The sequence below is a fragment of the Ahaetulla prasina genome, chromosome 17 (assembly GCF_028640845.1).
Source record: "Ahaetulla prasina isolate Xishuangbanna chromosome 17, ASM2864084v1, whole genome shotgun sequence".
Taxonomy (NCBI): domain Eukaryota; kingdom Metazoa; phylum Chordata; class Lepidosauria; order Squamata; family Colubridae; genus Ahaetulla; species Ahaetulla prasina.
The window spans coordinates 7,317,978-7,334,839 of NC_080555.1; the positions used below are offsets into that span (position 1 = coordinate 7,317,978).

Below are 16,862 nucleotides of genomic sequence, written 5' to 3' on the forward strand. Positions count from 1 at the left end.
TGTTTGTTTGTTTATAAAATAAAAAATGTTTACCAAAAAAAACATTTACTGGGAGGGAGGGAGGGAGGGAGGGAGGGAGGGAGGGAGGAAGGAAGGAGGAATAACAGTGTTGGAAGGGACCTTGGAGGTCTTCTAGTCCAACCCCTTACTCAGGCAGGAAACCCTGTACCATTTCAAACAAATCATTGTCCAATCTCTTCTTAAAAGCCTCCAGTGTTGGAGCATCCAAAACTTCTAGAGGCATCCAGGTTCAGGTTGAATTTCAGTTGTGAAGTCCTCTTGGCTCTTCGCTGTTACCCGTAGATCGTTCTAATGTGTGTCTTCTCTTCTTCCTTCCCAGAGAAAATGCCGAAATGCCCCTCTCGGTGCAGTCTTTGAGGTGAGCGTCTCACGTTGAAGGTGTTGTTGGCTGGCGTGGAACATCACACCGGTTGTGGGAAATGTTCTCTTTTCCTTTTTTTGGGTGTGTGTGTGTGTGCTACTTCTTGACCTGGGACTCTATATCGGGAGTCCTTGACTTTCAACCAGCATCGAGCCCCCAAAAGTCTCTTATTACTTATTATTTGCATTTATATCCCGCCCTTCTCCGAAGACTCAGGGAGGCTTACACTATGTCAAGCAATAGTCTTCATCCATTTGTATATTATATACAAAGTCAACTTATTGCCCCCAACAATCTGGGTCCTCATTTTACCTACCTTATAAAGGATGGAAGGCTGAGTCAACCTTGGGCCTGGTGGGACTTGAACCTTGCTAAGCAAAGAGTGTTGTCGAAGGAATGTCACCCCGTTTGACCACCTTCCTTGCCGCCGTTGCTAAGTGAATCGCTGCCGTTGTTAAGCTGGCAACACGGTTGCAAAGCAAGCAAAGTTGACTTTGCTCATCGGACGGTCTCAAAAAGGGGATTGTGTGACTCCCCCAGGGACACTGCGACCGTCGTAAATACAGAAACCAGTTGCCCAATGTCCCAATTTCGACCAAGGGGATGCTGCAACGGTCGTTAAGTGTGGAAAAAAAAAACACTCCGATCCCAAGTCACTTTTGTCAGCGCTGTCGTCGCTTCGGGTGGTCACTAAATGGACTGTTGTAAATTGAGGACTGCCTATATGTCTCTCACTGCCTTTTCGCTTCTCTATAGGTTCCTGACCCTCGACCTCCCTGAGATGGAGTCCTTTGTGAACCAGCATAAGTTCCAGCCCATCAAACGCCAGGTCCGTACCCCTGAATCTAGTAGCGGTGTTCGTTTAGTGACCGTTCAAAGCTACGACGGCATTGAAAAAGATACAGAGTATTTTCGAACGTGGTTGGATAATAGAGGTAGAAATTAGGAACGGGAAAAGTATTGTTATATAAGCAAAATGATCCAGACCAGCGGTCCCCAACTGGTGGTCCGTGAGAAAATTTTGGTGGTCTGCAGAAAAATGATTTGCATTTTTTATATTGCACTAAATCAGGAGTCCTCAAACTATGGGCCCTGCCCTGGGCCGGATACGTGCAATGAACACTTGCTGTAGAGTCTCCCCCTTCGGAGTCTTTTTGTGTGGGTCGGAGGGGGGCAGAAATTCTGATTCAGGGTCTGCTTCAGCCTCCTGAGTGTGGGGCTTTGGGCGAAGGCTGCAGGGAAGCGCTGCTGGTGGTGAAGAGCTGGAGGGTTTTGTTCCAGTGGGACTGCATCATGGCCTGGAACTGGCTGACCATCTCAGCCCTCTGAGCCTCCCGGCACCAGTACCTGGCTTTGCATTCCCGCAGGTCTTCCCTCTTCTTGGAAAGCGTATGCTCCTAGTCCTCAGTGAGGTGCTTCTGCCGAGCCTCCTTCTTGGTCAGATCCAATTTGAACTGAGCTGTTTTGCCAACTTCTTTCTCCTGGTGGCTGCTTAGCTCCAATAACCGCTTCCTGTTGAGGCCCTAAGGAGCCCCAGGCGAGCAGGCGAGGAGTGGCGGGGCGGAGAGGGGCAAGTAGTGGCCGGTGAGGTGCCCCTCAACCTGAGTGACACTGAGTTGGCCACGCCCATCCAGTCACATGATCATCTAGCCACGCCCACTCAGCTGGTCATTAGGCAGATCATATTAGTGGTCCGCAGGATTTAAAATTATGAATTTAGTGGTCCCTGAGGTCCGAAAGGTTGGGGACCCCTGATCCCGACAATATGCCCGTGATGGCGAACCTATGGCGCGCGTGTCAGAGGTGACACGCAGCGCCCACTCTGGGGGCACATGAGCTGTTGCCCCGGTTCAGCTCCGCCACACATACACGCCTGGCCCCCGCCGGGCAGCTGGTCTTCAGGTCTCCGTCCAGGGTGGGGCACATGCACGAGGGATGGGGCATGTGTGGGGGACCACGTGCGCATGCGGTCTCACACGCATGCGCAGGGGGCTGTGTGCGCATTGCATTTTGGGCGTTCAGGCGTGCTTTGGGCACTTGGTCCGGAACTGCAATACGCTGTTCACTAAGCACGTATGTATATAATGTGAAAATGCATAAGTAAATTGGCAAAAAAAAACAAATATTTTTTTTTAAAAAAAGCTGACTTACGACCGTTTTTCGTAGCTACGACCTTTGCAGCATCCCCATGATCGTGTGATCAAAATTTAGACGCTTTGGCGACTGACTCATATTTACGACGGTTGTGGCGTCCTGGGGGTCATGCGCTCCCCTTTGGTGACCTTCCGCCAAGCAAACGGGGAAGCCAGATTCTCTTAGCAACTTCATTACTAATTTCACAAGTGCGATGATTCACTTAACAACTGTGCCGAGAAAGGCCGTAAAATGGGGCAAAACTCGCTTAGCAAAATATCTCGCTTGAGGACTGAAACGTTGGGCTCCATTGTGGTTGTAAATCGAGGACTACCTCTAATTCGGTGGGCTGGTTTTAATGGAATAAAGTCCCTTCCTTATTTTTCCGGGCTACAACTTGTGGGTGTTTTTCAGACGGTGATCACTTGTATGGCCACTTTGAAGAAGAACCGGGTGGAAGAGGACGCGATCAGCTGCTTGGTGGTCGGGACGGAGAACATGGAAATCCTGATCCTGGACCCTGAAGCTTTCACCATCTTGTCAAAAGTGAGGCTCTGTACTTGAGTTTTGCATACCGTATACCAGGGTTGAAATCTACTTACCTTCCCTACTGGTTCGGAAATGCATGCAGTTTTGGATCCCCTGCACATGTGCAGAGCATTTCCCGCATGCGCAGAGGGTCAGAAACAGGTTACTTCCTGGTTAAAACCAGGAAGTAACGACATCCGGGTGGGTGGAGCCTCGTACTGCCGCCGCTACCGGTTCGCCTGAACCGGTAGCGTTTCACCCCTGCCTTGTACCCCCTTTGCGATACAGTATGCTCTCCTTCCTCCTGTCAAACATATTGACAAAAATAATAACCCAACACATAACAGAATGTATACATCCATATTCAAAAGATTCTGGCTTTAAGACTGTGGATCCTGTCAGGTTACAGGGCAGGGGTGTCCAAACTTGGCAGCTTTAAGGCTGGTGGACTTCAACTCCCAGGATTCCCCTGCCAGCATGCATTAAGATGTCTGGATTTCAACTCCCAGAATTCCCTAGTCAGCGTGAGTTAAGATGTCTGGATTTCAACTCCCAGAATTCCCTAGTCAGCATGCTTTAAGATGTCTGGATTTCAACTCCCAGAATTCCCTAGTCAGCGTGAGTTAAGATGTCTGGATTTCAACTCCCAGAATTCCCTAGTCAGCATGCTTTAAGATGTCTGGATTTCAACTCCCAGAATTCCCTAGTCAACATGTGTTAAGATGTCTGGATTTCAACTCCCAGAATTCCCTAGTTAGCATGCTTTAAGATGGGTGGACTTCAACTCCCAGAATCCCCCAGCCACATTCTTTACAATGGGTGGACTATAACTCTCAGAATCCCTCAGCAAGCATGCTTTAAGATGTCTGGATTTCAACTCCCAGAATTCCCTAGTCAGCGTGAGTTAAGATGTCTGGATTCCAACTCCCAGAATCCGCCAGACAGCATCTTTCAGGGTGTGTAGACTTCAATTCCCAGAATTCCTCAGCCAACATGCTTTAAAATTTCTGGCTGGCGGGTGAATTCTGGGAGTTGAAGTCCACCGGTCTTAAAACTGCCAAGGTTAGATCTCCCTGTTTTATGAAGCATCCAAGTCCTTCCTTCCCAAACCCACTTCCTTCCCCCTCATCTCCTCCACACAAACCACCTAACCTGTTTAACACCACTAACCTACTTTTGAGGTCCCTACCATCTCTTGTATCTGATCTTATATCAACCCAACAGGTCACGTTAGGGAAAAAAAACAACAACAACCCTGAATTAACACTAATCCAGTTTAACAAGCTGTGCGAAGGTAACCACGCCAAGCTAAAATGACCTGGTTGGATGCAGTGTGAGAATTCAGCTATCATGCCCAGTCCTCCCACCTAGGTTTCGTGGGCAGAAGTCCAATCAAGATTCAGGGCTTTCTTCTACCCTTGTAGGTGGCCATACCAAGCGTGCCCGCCTTTCTGGACGTCGCAGGCCAGTTTGACGTGGAATACTACCTCACTGTGGCATGTCGGAACGGTAGCATTTACATCCTTCGCAGGTATGTGATCCCACCAGCGGCAAAGGACCTGCTCCTTTGCAGTATGCAGTGTACGTATGCAGTATAATACACTGCATATGGAAGTATGCAGTGGAGTACCCCAGGGCTCTGTTTTAGGCCCAGGACTCTTCAACATCTTCATCAATGACTTGGACAAGGGGATAGATGGGGAATTCATCAAATTTGCAGATGATATCAAGCTGGCAGGAATAGCCAACACTCCCGAAGATAGGCTCAAGATACAGAAGGATCTTGACAGACTTGAACATTGGGCGCTATCTAACAAAATGAAATTCAATAGTGAAAAAAGTAAGGTTCTACATTTAGGCAAAAAAACCAAAATACCATATTTTGGTACCGTATATGTGGTACCTTGCTCAATAGTAGTACCTGTGAGAGGGATCTTGGAGTCCTAGTGGACAAGCATTTAAATAGGAGCCAGAAAGTGTGCAGCAGCTGCCAAAAAAGCCAATACAGTTCTGGGCTGCATAAACAATGAGATAGAATCAAGATCACATGAAGTGTTAATACCACTTTATAATGCCTTGGTAAGGCCACACTTGGAATCCTGCATTCAGTTTTGGTTGCCACGATGTAAAAAAGATGTGGAGACTTTAGAAAGAATGCAGAGAAGAGCAATTAATATGATTAGGGGACTGGAGATTAAAATTTAGGATGAACGGTTGCAGGAACCGGGTATGTCTAGTTTAATGAAAAGAAGGAGTAGGGGAGACATGATAGCAGTGTTCCAATATCTCAGGGGTTGCCACAAAGAAGGGGGAGTCGGGCTGTTCTCCAAAGCACCTGAAGGTAGAACAAGAAGCAATGGGTGGAAACTGATCAAAGAAAGAAGCAACTTAGAACTAAGGAGAAATTTCCTGACAGTTAGAACAATTAATAAGTGAAACAACTTGCATGCAGAAGTTGTGAATGCTCCAACACTGGAAATTTTTAAGAAAATGTTGGATAGCCATTGGTCTGAAATGGTGTAGGGTTTCCTGCCTCGGCAGGGGGTTGGACTAGAAGACCTCCAAGGTCCCTTCCAACTCTGTTATGTTATGTTATGCTCTGGAATAGACAGTAGGTGAAACACATTCAAGCTACGGACATCAGCCACTTCCCAGAGCATCCCATAATAAACGCGATGTTTTAGAAAAGTTGTAATTGGGGTAAGATGGCCGTATTGTGAGAGATTGTGGCACAGTGGGAAAAGGATGGAAGGGAAAGCAGACAATAAATCAGAATTTCACGACCTTGGCAGCTTGAAGATGGGTGGACTTCCAACTCCCGGAATTCCCTAGCCAGCCATGGAATTCTGGGAGTTGAAGTCTACCTGTCTTAAAACATGCTGGCTGGAGAATTCTGGGAGTTGAAGTCCAGACATCTTTTAAAGTATGTTGGCTGAGGAAATATGGGAATTGATGTCCAGATATCTTAAAACATACTGGCTGGGGAATTCTGGGAATCAAAGTCCACCTATTTAAAGCATGCCGGCTGGGGAATTCTGGGAGCTGAATTTCACGCATCATCTTTAAAGTTGCCAGGTATGAGAAACTTTGGCTTGTAGCCTCCTTGTTGATTGGATAGATTTTGGATAGATTTATTTTTTTTAGCATTTTCTGCCCATTTGGAACCATGTCCCCCTGCTCCATTCTTTCTTCGGGCTGAATTTTTTCCCCCCTGCTTTCTTGTTTTCCATGCAGGGACTCCAAACGGCCCAAATACTGCATCGAACTGAGCTCCCAGGCTGTGGGTTTGGTTCGAGTCCAGAAGAACATCATGGTGGCTTGCTCAGATGAGACGCTGCGAGGCTACAACCAGAAGGTTAGGGCTAGCGAGTTGCTGGCAGGGTGTGTGTTTGCGCAGAGCTTAGCAGCTGTCTTCATCCAGGGTACCGTGTTAAAAGCAAACCAAATCTGCCATTCATAGCAACTAGATTCGCTTTTAATTTTAATTTTAATTTTATAGAATAGAATAGAATAGAATAGAATAGAATAGAATAGAATAGAATAGAATAGAATAGAATAGAATAAATGGAATGGAATGGAATGGAATGGAATGGAATGGAATAGAATAGAATAGAATAGAATAGAATAGGATAGGATAGGATAGAATAGGATAGAATAGAATAGAATAGAATAGAATAGAATAGAATAGAATAGAATAGAATAGAATAGAATAGAATAGAATAGAATAGAATAGAATAGAATAGAATTTTTTATTGGCCAAGTGTGATTGGACACACAAGGAATTTGTTTTTGATGCATATGCTCTCAAGTCTACATAAAAGATATGTTCGTCAAGAATCACACACACCTGCAGTCATGTAATGGCTTGTGGGCCACTTGGCAACCATCTTGCCTTTTCTTCCCCTCCTTGCCCCTCCCCTTTCCCCCTCCCCGCTCCTTCAAAAACCTTTCCCCCCCCACCCCAGCTTCCCGGAACAAACACAAGGTATAGTTAAAAATAAAACAAACATATGCTAAAAATTTTTCCTCCTAACTCAATTATACTCCTGCGTTTCTCATCAAATCCTAACCTCCCCCAATGCAATCAGAAATAATACATCCTAATCATTCAAAGGCAGTCTGATATCTCTTCATCTGATATCTATTTTGAATATAGTCAATCCATTTTTTCCATTCATTTAAGTATCTTTCTTGCCTTTTCAACCGGTTGCAGCGTCCCATGGTCCCACCACCACAATTTAACAACTTCCTTGCCAGTTTCCCACCCTTTTCTGCCGAATTTTCCAGGAAAAACAAAACAAAACAAATGCACCTTAACGGAATGATGGCGAAGACTCACCTTACGACTCTTGCTGTAAAATTGAGTCCAGTCGTGGGGTGGGTGGCTCGATTTACGACCGCAACTCTTTTAACCGACGTCTCGCTTTCACGACAACAGAAATCCGGGCTCCGTTGTAGCGAAGTCCAAAACCTTGCCTTGTCTATTCTTCTGCAATGCCTGGAGCAATCCTGAAGGGGGCAGTGTTGCTCTGCCCAAACTCCTCCAGGAAGCAAAGGAATGTAGAATAGCGCAGTTAGAAGGGACCTTGGAGGTCATCTAGTCCAACCCCCTGCTCAAGCAGGGGATCCTGTGATTTTTCTCACACCCCTCCCCCCTCCCCATCTTCTTTTACCAGGGGAAGAAACTCTGGGCAGTGACGTTATTGGCGACCCCCATCACTTTGGGCCTCATGGATGAGAAATTGCAGAGTTTCCAGGCTGCGTTGGTGTCGCTGGCCAACAGCGAAATTCATGTTTACCGCGATAAGAACCTCGTGAACGTCATCCAGGTGCCGGTAAGCTTCCAAGCTTCGGGAATATTCGTGGACATCCTATCGAGTTTATGCCAACCCACTTCCTTTGCCGCGGCCTCGGCTTCCACGCCCACCCAGTCACATTACCCCCACCACCACCAAGCCACGCCCACAGAACCGGTAGTAGCAAATTTTACATTTCACCCCTGCTTGGAGACCGTCTGAAGCTGCACCCCAGCTCCCTGCCAAAAGGTACTTAAGGACTTGGTTGTGACGGTCTGGCAGCTGTGATGTGTGATCGCATTTTAGTTGCTTTTTTTTTAATGTATTTATTTACATTTATATCCCGCCCTTCTCCGAAGACTCAGGGCGGCTTACACTATGTCAATAGAATAGATAGAATAGAATTTTTATTGGCCAAGTGTGATTGGACACACAAGGAATTTGTCTTGGTGCATATGCTCTCAGTGTACATAAAAGAAAAGATGCGTTCATCAAGGTACAACATTTACAACACAATTGATGATCAATATATCAATATAAATCATAAGGATTGCCAGCAACAAGTTATAGTCATACAGTCATAAGTGGAAAGAGATTGGCGATGGGAACTATGAAACGATTAATAGTAGTGCAGATTCAGTAAATAGTCTGACAGTGTTGAGGGAATTATTTGTTTAGCAGAGTGATGGCCTTCGGGAAAAAACTGTTCTTGTGTCTAGTTGTTCTGGTGTGCAGTGCTCTATAGCGTCGTTTTGAGGGTAGGAGTTGAAACAGTTTATGTCCAGGATGCGAGGGATCTGCAAATATTTTCACAGCCCTCTTTTTGACTCCTGCAGTATACAGGTCCTCAATGGAAGGCAAGTTGGTAGCAATTATTTTTTCTGCAGTTCTAATTATCCTCTGAAGTCTGTGTCTTTCTTGTTGGGTTGCAGAACCGAACCAGACAGTTATAGAGGTGCAAATGACAATAGTCTTCATCCATTTGTATATTATATACAAAGTCAACTTTTATTGCCCCCAACAATCTGGGTCCTCATTTTACCTACCTTATCAAGGATGGAAGGCTGAGTCAATCTTGGGCCTGGTGGGGCTTGAACCTGCAGTAATTGCAAGCAGCTGCTGTTAATAACAGACTGTCTTAGCAGTCTGAGCCACCAAGGCTTTGGCAACAGGCCCGCAACTGCATCTATCTGCAGCCTCCCGCGGTCATGTGACCACGATTTTACAATAGCTTTGCTGAAAATCGGCGTTTACTTGTGGGGTTGGCGGGGGCGGGGGGAATCTCAGGTAGTCCTCGACTTACAACAGTTGGTAATAACAACCGTGTGACTAATTTTATCAAAAATGGCTGCGATTCGCTTAACGACTCTGGCAAGAAAAGGGAGCAGAGCTCTCGCTTAAGAGCAGAAATTTGCGGCTCAGTTGCGGCTGTAAGTCCTGGAATGGGCTGATTTAACGAGTGCCGATTCACTTCACGGCCATGGTGATTTCGCTTAACGACCACCACAAAAAAAAAAAACAGGTTGCAAAATCGGGTCCGACGTGCAATGTCCCGCTTTCACGACTGTTGCAAGGGACGACTCTCACGGCAGGCTCCATGAGAGTCGTAAGTCGAGAACTACCGAGAAAGCCTCTCACACATAACGACGTCCAGCTTCGGCTCGGAAGGCTCCAGCGAAAATATCCCGCTCATCTCCCTCTCAAGGTTTCCGATTTCGCTCCTTGGTCGCTGACTGATTTTCCTCGCTTTTTTTCGTGATTCTTGGCAGGACGTCGTCACCAGCATCGCTTTTGGCCACTACGGACGAGAGGACAACACCCTCATCATGACAACCAAAGGTGTGAATGTGAATGAGCTCGGTTTCGGGATCCAATCCGGGTCGCTCAGCGGGACCGGAGGTTTCGTCTTCCGAGCTTTCAGACTCGTGCTGGAGCTCAGCCTCAGGGAACTTCTCTCTAACGCAGCCTCTCATTGGTTCCTTGGCTGCTTAAGCCTTTTCGACAATCATGGGAGCAGGGCAGCTAGCCTTCCTTCAACAGATTTCTTTAACAGAGTTGGAAGGGACCTTGTAGGTCATCTAGTCCAACTCCCCCACCCCAAGCAGGAGACCCTATACCATCTCTGACAGATGGCAGTCCAGTCTCTTCTTGAAAGCTTCCAACGATGAAGTTCCCACAACTTCCGAAGGCAACTTCTGTTCCACGGGTTGATTGTTCTCACTGTCAGGAAAATTTCTCCTTATTTCTAGGTTGAATCTCTTCCTTGATCAGTTTCCATCCATTCTTCCTTGTCTGGCCTTGGAAAATAGCTTGACCCCCTTCCTCCTCTCTGTGGCAGCCCCTCAATTATTGGAAGACTGCTCTCCTGTCTCCCCTGGTCCTTCTCTTCACTAGACTAGCCAGGCCCAGTTCCTGCAACCGTTCATTGTAGGTTTTAGCCTCCAGTCATCTTGGTTACAGATTAACAGAGTTGTAAGGGACCTTACATCTAGTCCAATCCACACCTGAACAGGAGACCCTACACCATTTCTGACAGATGGCAGTCCAAATTTCTTCTTGAAAGCTTCCAGGGATGAAGTTCCCACAACTTCCGAAGGCAACTTCTGTTCCATGGGTTGATTGTTCTCACTGTCAGGAAATTTCCTCCTTATTTCCAGGTTGAATCTCTCCTTGATCAGTTTCCATCCATTCTTCCTTGTCTGGCCTTCGGGGGCTTTGGAGAATAGCTTGACCGCCCTTCCTCCTCTCTGGGGCAGCCCCTCAAATATTGGAAGATGCTCTCCTGTCTCCCCTGGTCCTTCTCTTCACTAGACTAGCCAGGGCCGTTCATCGTATGTCCCCTAATCATCTTGGTTGCTCTTCTCTGCACTAGAGTCTTAACATCGGTGTCCGTGATGTCTTGCGTCCACCCACCCTACTTCCAACTTCTATATCGTCTCCAGGTGGGGGCCTTATCATCAAGATCTTGAAACGCACCAGCACTTTCCATAAGGGGGACGCCACGGCCGGTGTTCCTGTTGCCCAGAGCACCAAACTCAACGTGCCCAAGAAAACAAAACTCTACGTGGACCAGACACTGCGGGAACGAGAATGTGGAGTGGGTAAGCAGAATCCAGGGTCCACCTCTCACTTTATTGTCCAGGGAAAGTGCTGGATTAGAAACTGGGGGGTGGAGGTGTCCTGAATTCTTGTCCCACCGTAGGCACAAAATCCTGCTGGGTGACTTTGGGCCAGACATTAGGTGATGGTGAATTCTAGTCCTGCCTTAGGTATGAAATTCAGCCGGCTTAATTTTGGGCCAGTCACCAGGTGATGGTGAGTTCTAGTCCCGCCTTACGCATGAAAGCTGGCTGGGCGACTTTGGGCCAGTCACCAGGTGATGGTGAGTTCTAGTCCCGCCTTACGCATGAAAGCTGGCTGGGTGACTTTGGCCCAATTACCAGGAGACACTGAATGGCACTGAAAAGAGTGACTGATGACTATTTTGCACACTTACGACTGTTGCAAGCAACCCATGGTCCCATAATCCAAATTCAGATACTTAGCAACCGACTCGTATTTGTGACAGTTTTCAGTGTCCCGGGGGCACGTGATCCCCTTTAGCGACCTTCTTGACAAGCAAAATCCACAAGGAAGCCGGATTCACTTAACCATGTTCACTAACTGAACAACAACTGCAGGGATTCACTTAATGACTGTGGCAAGAAAGGTCGTAAGGTGGGGCGAAGCTCACTTAACAAATGTCTCACTTAGCAACAGAAATTTGGGGCTCCGTTGCGGTCGTAAGTCGAGGACTGCCTATATAGTTAGAGGGGGGTAAAATAGATGGGCTCCTTCCGTTCATCCTTCCCTCTTCTTCCCTTTCCCAGCCATGCACCAAGTCTTTCAGACGGACCTCAGCCGCATCCGTCTCACGGCGGCCCGTGCCTACGTCCGGGCGCTGGAATGCAGCATGACCCCCATCTCGGAGTCCCTGGAGGAGCCACTCAAGCTGAACGCAGTGGTGAGGAATCCATTCAGAGCAGTGGTGAAAGGCAAACATTTTCCTTACTGGTTCTATGGGCGTGGCTTCCTGGTCATATGACCGGGTGGGCGTAGCTTGGTGGTCATGTGACTGGGGAGGTGTTGCTTAGTGGTCATGTGACCAGGCGGGCATGGCTTGGCGGTCATGTGACCGGGCGGGTGTGGCTTGGTGGTCATGTGACCGGGCGGGCGTGGCTTGACGGCCATGTGGTGGGGCGGGGCTTGGCGGTCATGTGACCGGGCGGGCGGGGCTTGGTGGTGATGTGACCGGGTGGGCGTGGGTTGGCGGTCATGTGAGCGGGCGTGGGTTGGCGGTTATATGACCAGGCAGGTGTGGCTTGGTGGTCATGTGACCGGGTGGGGGCGTGGCTTGGTGGTCATGTGAGCAGGCAGGTGTGGCTTGGCGGTCATGTGACCGGGTGGGCGTGGCTTGGCGGTCATGTGAGCGGGTGGGCGTGGCTTGGTGGTCATGTGAGCGGGCAGGTGTGGCTTGGCGGTCATGTGAGCGGGTGGGCGTGGCTTGGCGGTCATGTGAGCGGGTGGGCGTGGCTTGGCGGTCATGTGAGCGGGTGGGCGTGGCTTGGCGGTCATGTGACCAGGCAGGTTTGGCTTGGCGGTATGTGACCGGGCGTGCGTGGCTTGGTGGTCATGTGACCGGGTGGGCGTGGCTGCATGACTGACTGACCCACAACGCAAAAGCAAGCAGGAACTTCACAGACAATCAGGCACAACTGATTATCTCACAGCTGATAGTAAAAAAAATGCTTAAAAAAAGTAAAAAAAAAAGTTCCAACGATCACCGGGCACAGCTGATTGTCGTACTTTTTAAAGTAGGGGTTTCCAACCTTGGCAACTTTAAGCCTGGCGGACTTCAACTCCCAGAATCCCCCAGCCAGCTTTGGCTTAGGACAATTGAAAACACTTTCCCTCTCTCTTTCTCTCTCTGACACTTCCAGAGTTGAAATGCAAATGATCTTTTGGGCTTAGGGGTCTCTTTCCTTGCCCCAGGTCCTTTGTCCTCATTTAATGCTGCTTCTTCCTCCTCCTCTTCCTCCCTCCCCCCCCCTCCAGGTACAGGGCATGGGCCCCACTTTCAAACTGTGTCTTAACCTCCAGAACATGTCCGAGAATCGCGCGATAGCAAATCTTCTCATTTGTTTCATTTACGATGAAAACCATTATTCCGTCGAACAGCCGTTCTTCAAGGTAACACTGCAGCCTTCCTTCTCTGGCTTCACCCCCCCACCCCCACCCTTTGACTTTCCTTGTTGGAACCGTCCGGGAAGTTTGCAAATGGCAAATCACGTGACCTCCGGGATACTGCAACCTGTTGTCGTCCGCCAGCAGCCTGCGGACGTGGCAGCGGAGTCAAAGATTATCTGTATTTATTTCTCTCTCTCTCTCTTTTTTTTTTTTGGAACTTTCTCGTCAGGCTCCGATGTTGATCCCGGGACTGAATTATCCTTTATCCACCTTTGTCGAGTGTCTCAGCGACCAAGCGATCTCGGATGTTATCAAGGTTGGTAACCTTAAGTTGGTTTTTCCCATCCCGTTCAAGCCCCCCCAATCCAGTGGTGGGTTTCAAATTTTTTTACTACCAGTTCTGTGGGTACGGCTTGGTGTGCATGGCATGGCTTGGGCACGGCTTGCTAGGCGTGGCAGGGGAAGGTTACTGCAAAATCTCCATTCCCACCCTACTCCAGGGGAAGGTTACGGCAAAAATCCCCATTCCCTCCCGATCAACTGGGACTTTGGGAGGCAGAAAATAGATGGTGGGGTGGGGCCAGACAGAATTTTTACTACCTGGTTCTCTGAACTGCTCAAAACTTCCACTGCCGGTTCTCCAGAACTTGTCAGAACCCTGCTAAAAGCCACCTTTGTTTCACTCCCTCTTCTTTGGGGCAGCCCCCGAGATATTGGAAGACTGCTATCATGTCTCCCCGAGTCCTTCTTTTCATTAAACTAGACATAACCTGAGTTCCTGCAACCGTTCTTCATATGTTTCAGCCTCCAGTCCCCGAATCGTCTTTGTCGCTCTTCTCGGCACTCTTTCTAGAGCAGGAGTCGGCAACCTGCGGCTCTGGAGCCGCATGTGGCTCTTTCATCCCTCTGCGGCGGCCCCCTGTCGCCAGTCGGCTCCACAATTGATAGGGCTTTCAGTTAGGATAGGTAGAGGAAAAAGGACGCTGCGCTAGGAGGAGACTCTATGGTGGTGGGGAACCAGACTTCCAGTTGGCTCCAGAATTGAATATGGGGGGGCTTCTGGTTAGGGCCTTTGTGGCTCTTTTGAGTGTTTAAGGTTGCTGACCCTTGTTTTATTTTTATTTTATTTTTTTATTATTATTTGCATTTATATCCCGCCCTTCTCTGAAGACTCAGGGCGGCTTACCCTATGTTAGCAATAGTCTTCATCCTATTTGTATATTTATATACAAAGTCAACTTATTGCCCCCCCAACAATCTGGGTCCTCATTTTACCTACCTTATAAAGGATGGAAGGCTGAGTCAACCTTGGGCCTGGTGGGACTAGAACCTGCAGTAATTGCAAGCAGCTGCTGTCTAGAACAGGCCTTAGAGTCTCCGCATCTTTTTTGGGGGGGGTTTGTTTATCTCGGTACCGCCGATTCCTTCTGCGGGACCCCGCCTGGCTTTCTGCGCTCCAGAAGGTCCTCTCTCTTTTTCCCCTGCAGGTGTTTGTGCTCAAGGAAGGCAACAGCCAGCCGCTGCTGACGGCCCATATTAGCATGCCCGTGAGCGAAGGCTTGGCAGCTACGTGAAGCGCCTCCGGAGGGGAGACCCGAGCTCTCCTCCGTCTCGGCGCAGTCTTTCTTGACCGTCTCGGCACAGCAACTGGGAACTGGGGGAGAGAGGCGTCCGAACGCTGGAACAACTTGCCTCTTCCCAAATGTGGGAAGAAGATTCCCGTCTGCTGCTAAGGAGCAACAGCCCACACACAGAGAGAGAGAGAGACCAGGTTAGAATTAGCTACCGAACAGCAGTTGGCTAGAACAGCTCAATAAATTATATTTCTCCTGCCGTCTAAAGTAAAGGAGCATTCCCTGTTTAACAGGAACAGAATAGAAAATAGAATGGAATGGAATGGAATATTGATTCTTGATGAACGTATCTTTTCTTTTATGTACACTGAAAGCATATGCACCAAAGACAAATTCCTTGTGGGTCCAATCACACTTGGCCAATAAATAATTCTATTGTAGAATAGAATAGAATAGAATAGAATAGAATAGAATAGAATAGAATAGAATAGAATAGAATAGAATAGAATAGAATAGAATAGAATGTCTCTATCTCTCTCTGTCTTTCTGTCTGTCTCTCTCTGTCTTCTGTCTGTCTCTGTGTCTCTCTGTCTGTCTCTCTCTCTCTGTCTGTCTCTCTCTCTGTCTTTCTCTCTCTCTGTCTCTCTTTCTCTGTCTCTGTCTTTCTTTCTCTCTCTCTCTCTCTCTCTTTGTCTCTCTTTCTGTCTGTCTGTCTGTCTGTCTGTCTCTCTCTCTCTCCCCCCCCCCTTTCTGCCATCTGTCACTTAAACCTTTCTTTTTTTCCTTCCTATTTTCTAGAGGTGGCTTCCTCTCCCCCTCCTCCTCCTCCTCCTCCTCCTCCTCCTTTTTGCAACGAAAGCCTGGCAGCTTTTCTCCCTCTGTGTGGGCTTAAAAAAAAAACAAAAAACAAATTCACACCCTTTTTCACATCAGGGTGTGAATTCGAAAAGCTGACAGTCATCGTCTTCCTAGCAGTAACAGTCTGGTTTATGAGAAGAGAGCTCATTTCCCTTCCATCCCAAAGCCTCTTGTTTCTCTTGCACTTTCTGGGCATTTATTCAGCCTCCGTTCCCCCACCCCTGCCACTCCCGTTCCTCCCCCCCCCATTTCAACCCCTTTAAAATTGATCCAACTTGGGGACCTGGCTCCCAAGAACAGCCTTAAGGCTTGCTGCTTGAAAAGCGGCATCATGGCAGTCAACTCAGCAAAGATAATTCAACAAGATCAGATGTTCTAGACAGAATGGGCAACTCGTCTGTGACCTTTCCCCATTAAATGGGGTTGGATTTTGAAACTTATTTTTCCTTGGAGATGCTTGGAGGCAGTGTTCCTCCAATAGCCCAGGCAACATGGCTCTGCGTGTCACTTTATTTATTTATTTATTTATTTATTTTATTGGTCACAACATTATATATAAGCATAAGCATGAAATAACTATACGATATATAAGCATATATATCTATAACCATAAGTATGTAATAACTATATGAAATTGTATACAATCAAAGGGAACATTAGGACAGGAACGGTAGGCACGTTGGTGCTCTTATGCACGCCCCTTACAGACCTCTTAGGAATGGGGTGAGGTCGATAGTAGACAGTTTTTGGTTGAAGCTTTGGGGATTTTGGGAAGAGACCACAGAGTCTGGTAGTGCATTCCAGGCATTAACAAACTCTGTTTCTGAAGTCATATTTTCTGCAGTCAAGATTGGAACGGTTCACATTAAGCTTAAATCTATTGTGTGCTCGTGTATTGTTGCAATTGAAGCTGAAGTAGCCTTCGACGGGATGGACGTTGTAGCAGATGATTCTGTGAGTTAAGCTCAGGTCATGTCGATGGCGGCATCATGCGCCATCATGGGTTTATCCCATATATATTCTTGCTTTTTTTTCTCCCCCTCAACTGCGTTTAGGTTTAAATATGTATAAGTTAAAGAAACACGCGGATGCCACCATCAAATTAACCAACCGCACGCCGAGTTTGGACGCGCAGTGGAAACGAAATGAAACTGTGAAAAAAAAACAACCCAAAGAAATAAAGATGCTAAAAGACCTCGTGACTTTGGAGGTGTGAAAAAAAACATCCGTCTAATTGGGAATAGAAAAATGCAGCTGCAGAAAAAGCCAAATTGCTTCCTTTCTTAGCCAAAAGGGGTGGGAAGAAGAAGATGAGATGAACAAATGTGAAGAGGGGGATTTTTAAAAAAATATATAGCTAATACA

The 16,862-nt window shown here is 47.6% G+C and overlaps 1 protein-coding gene across 4 annotated transcripts in view; it reads left to right on the plus strand.

Annotated features, from left to right (window-relative positions):
• Window positions 1-16,862, plus strand: part of BBS1 (Bardet-Biedl syndrome 1) — a 63,572-nt gene that overhangs the window by 4,947 nt on the left and 41,763 nt on the right. For 2 of the 4 annotated variants that reach the window (XM_058160266.1, XM_058160265.1), the window contains exons 6-17: window positions 341-379; window positions 1,139-1,211; window positions 2,930-3,061; window positions 4,468-4,574; window positions 6,278-6,398; window positions 7,720-7,878; window positions 9,609-9,678; window positions 10,782-10,940; window positions 11,709-11,842; window positions 12,934-13,068; window positions 13,295-13,381; window positions 14,553-16,699. In XM_058160266.1, the coding sequence (XP_058016249.1) occupies window positions 341-379; window positions 1,139-1,211; window positions 2,930-3,061; window positions 4,468-4,574; window positions 6,278-6,398; window positions 7,720-7,878; window positions 9,609-9,678; window positions 10,782-10,940; window positions 11,709-11,842; window positions 12,934-13,068; window positions 13,295-13,381; window positions 14,553-14,639 (1,303 nt within the window). In that variant the 3' untranslated portion in view covers window positions 14,640-16,699. Of the gene's footprint in view, window positions 1-340; window positions 380-1,138; window positions 1,212-2,929; window positions 3,062-4,467; window positions 4,575-6,277; window positions 6,399-7,719; window positions 7,879-9,608; window positions 9,679-10,781; window positions 10,941-11,708; window positions 11,843-12,933; window positions 13,069-13,294; window positions 13,382-14,552; window positions 16,700-16,862 lie in introns of those variants that run through there. The other 2 variants (XR_009152389.1, XR_009152388.1) reach the window with 2 other exon arrangements.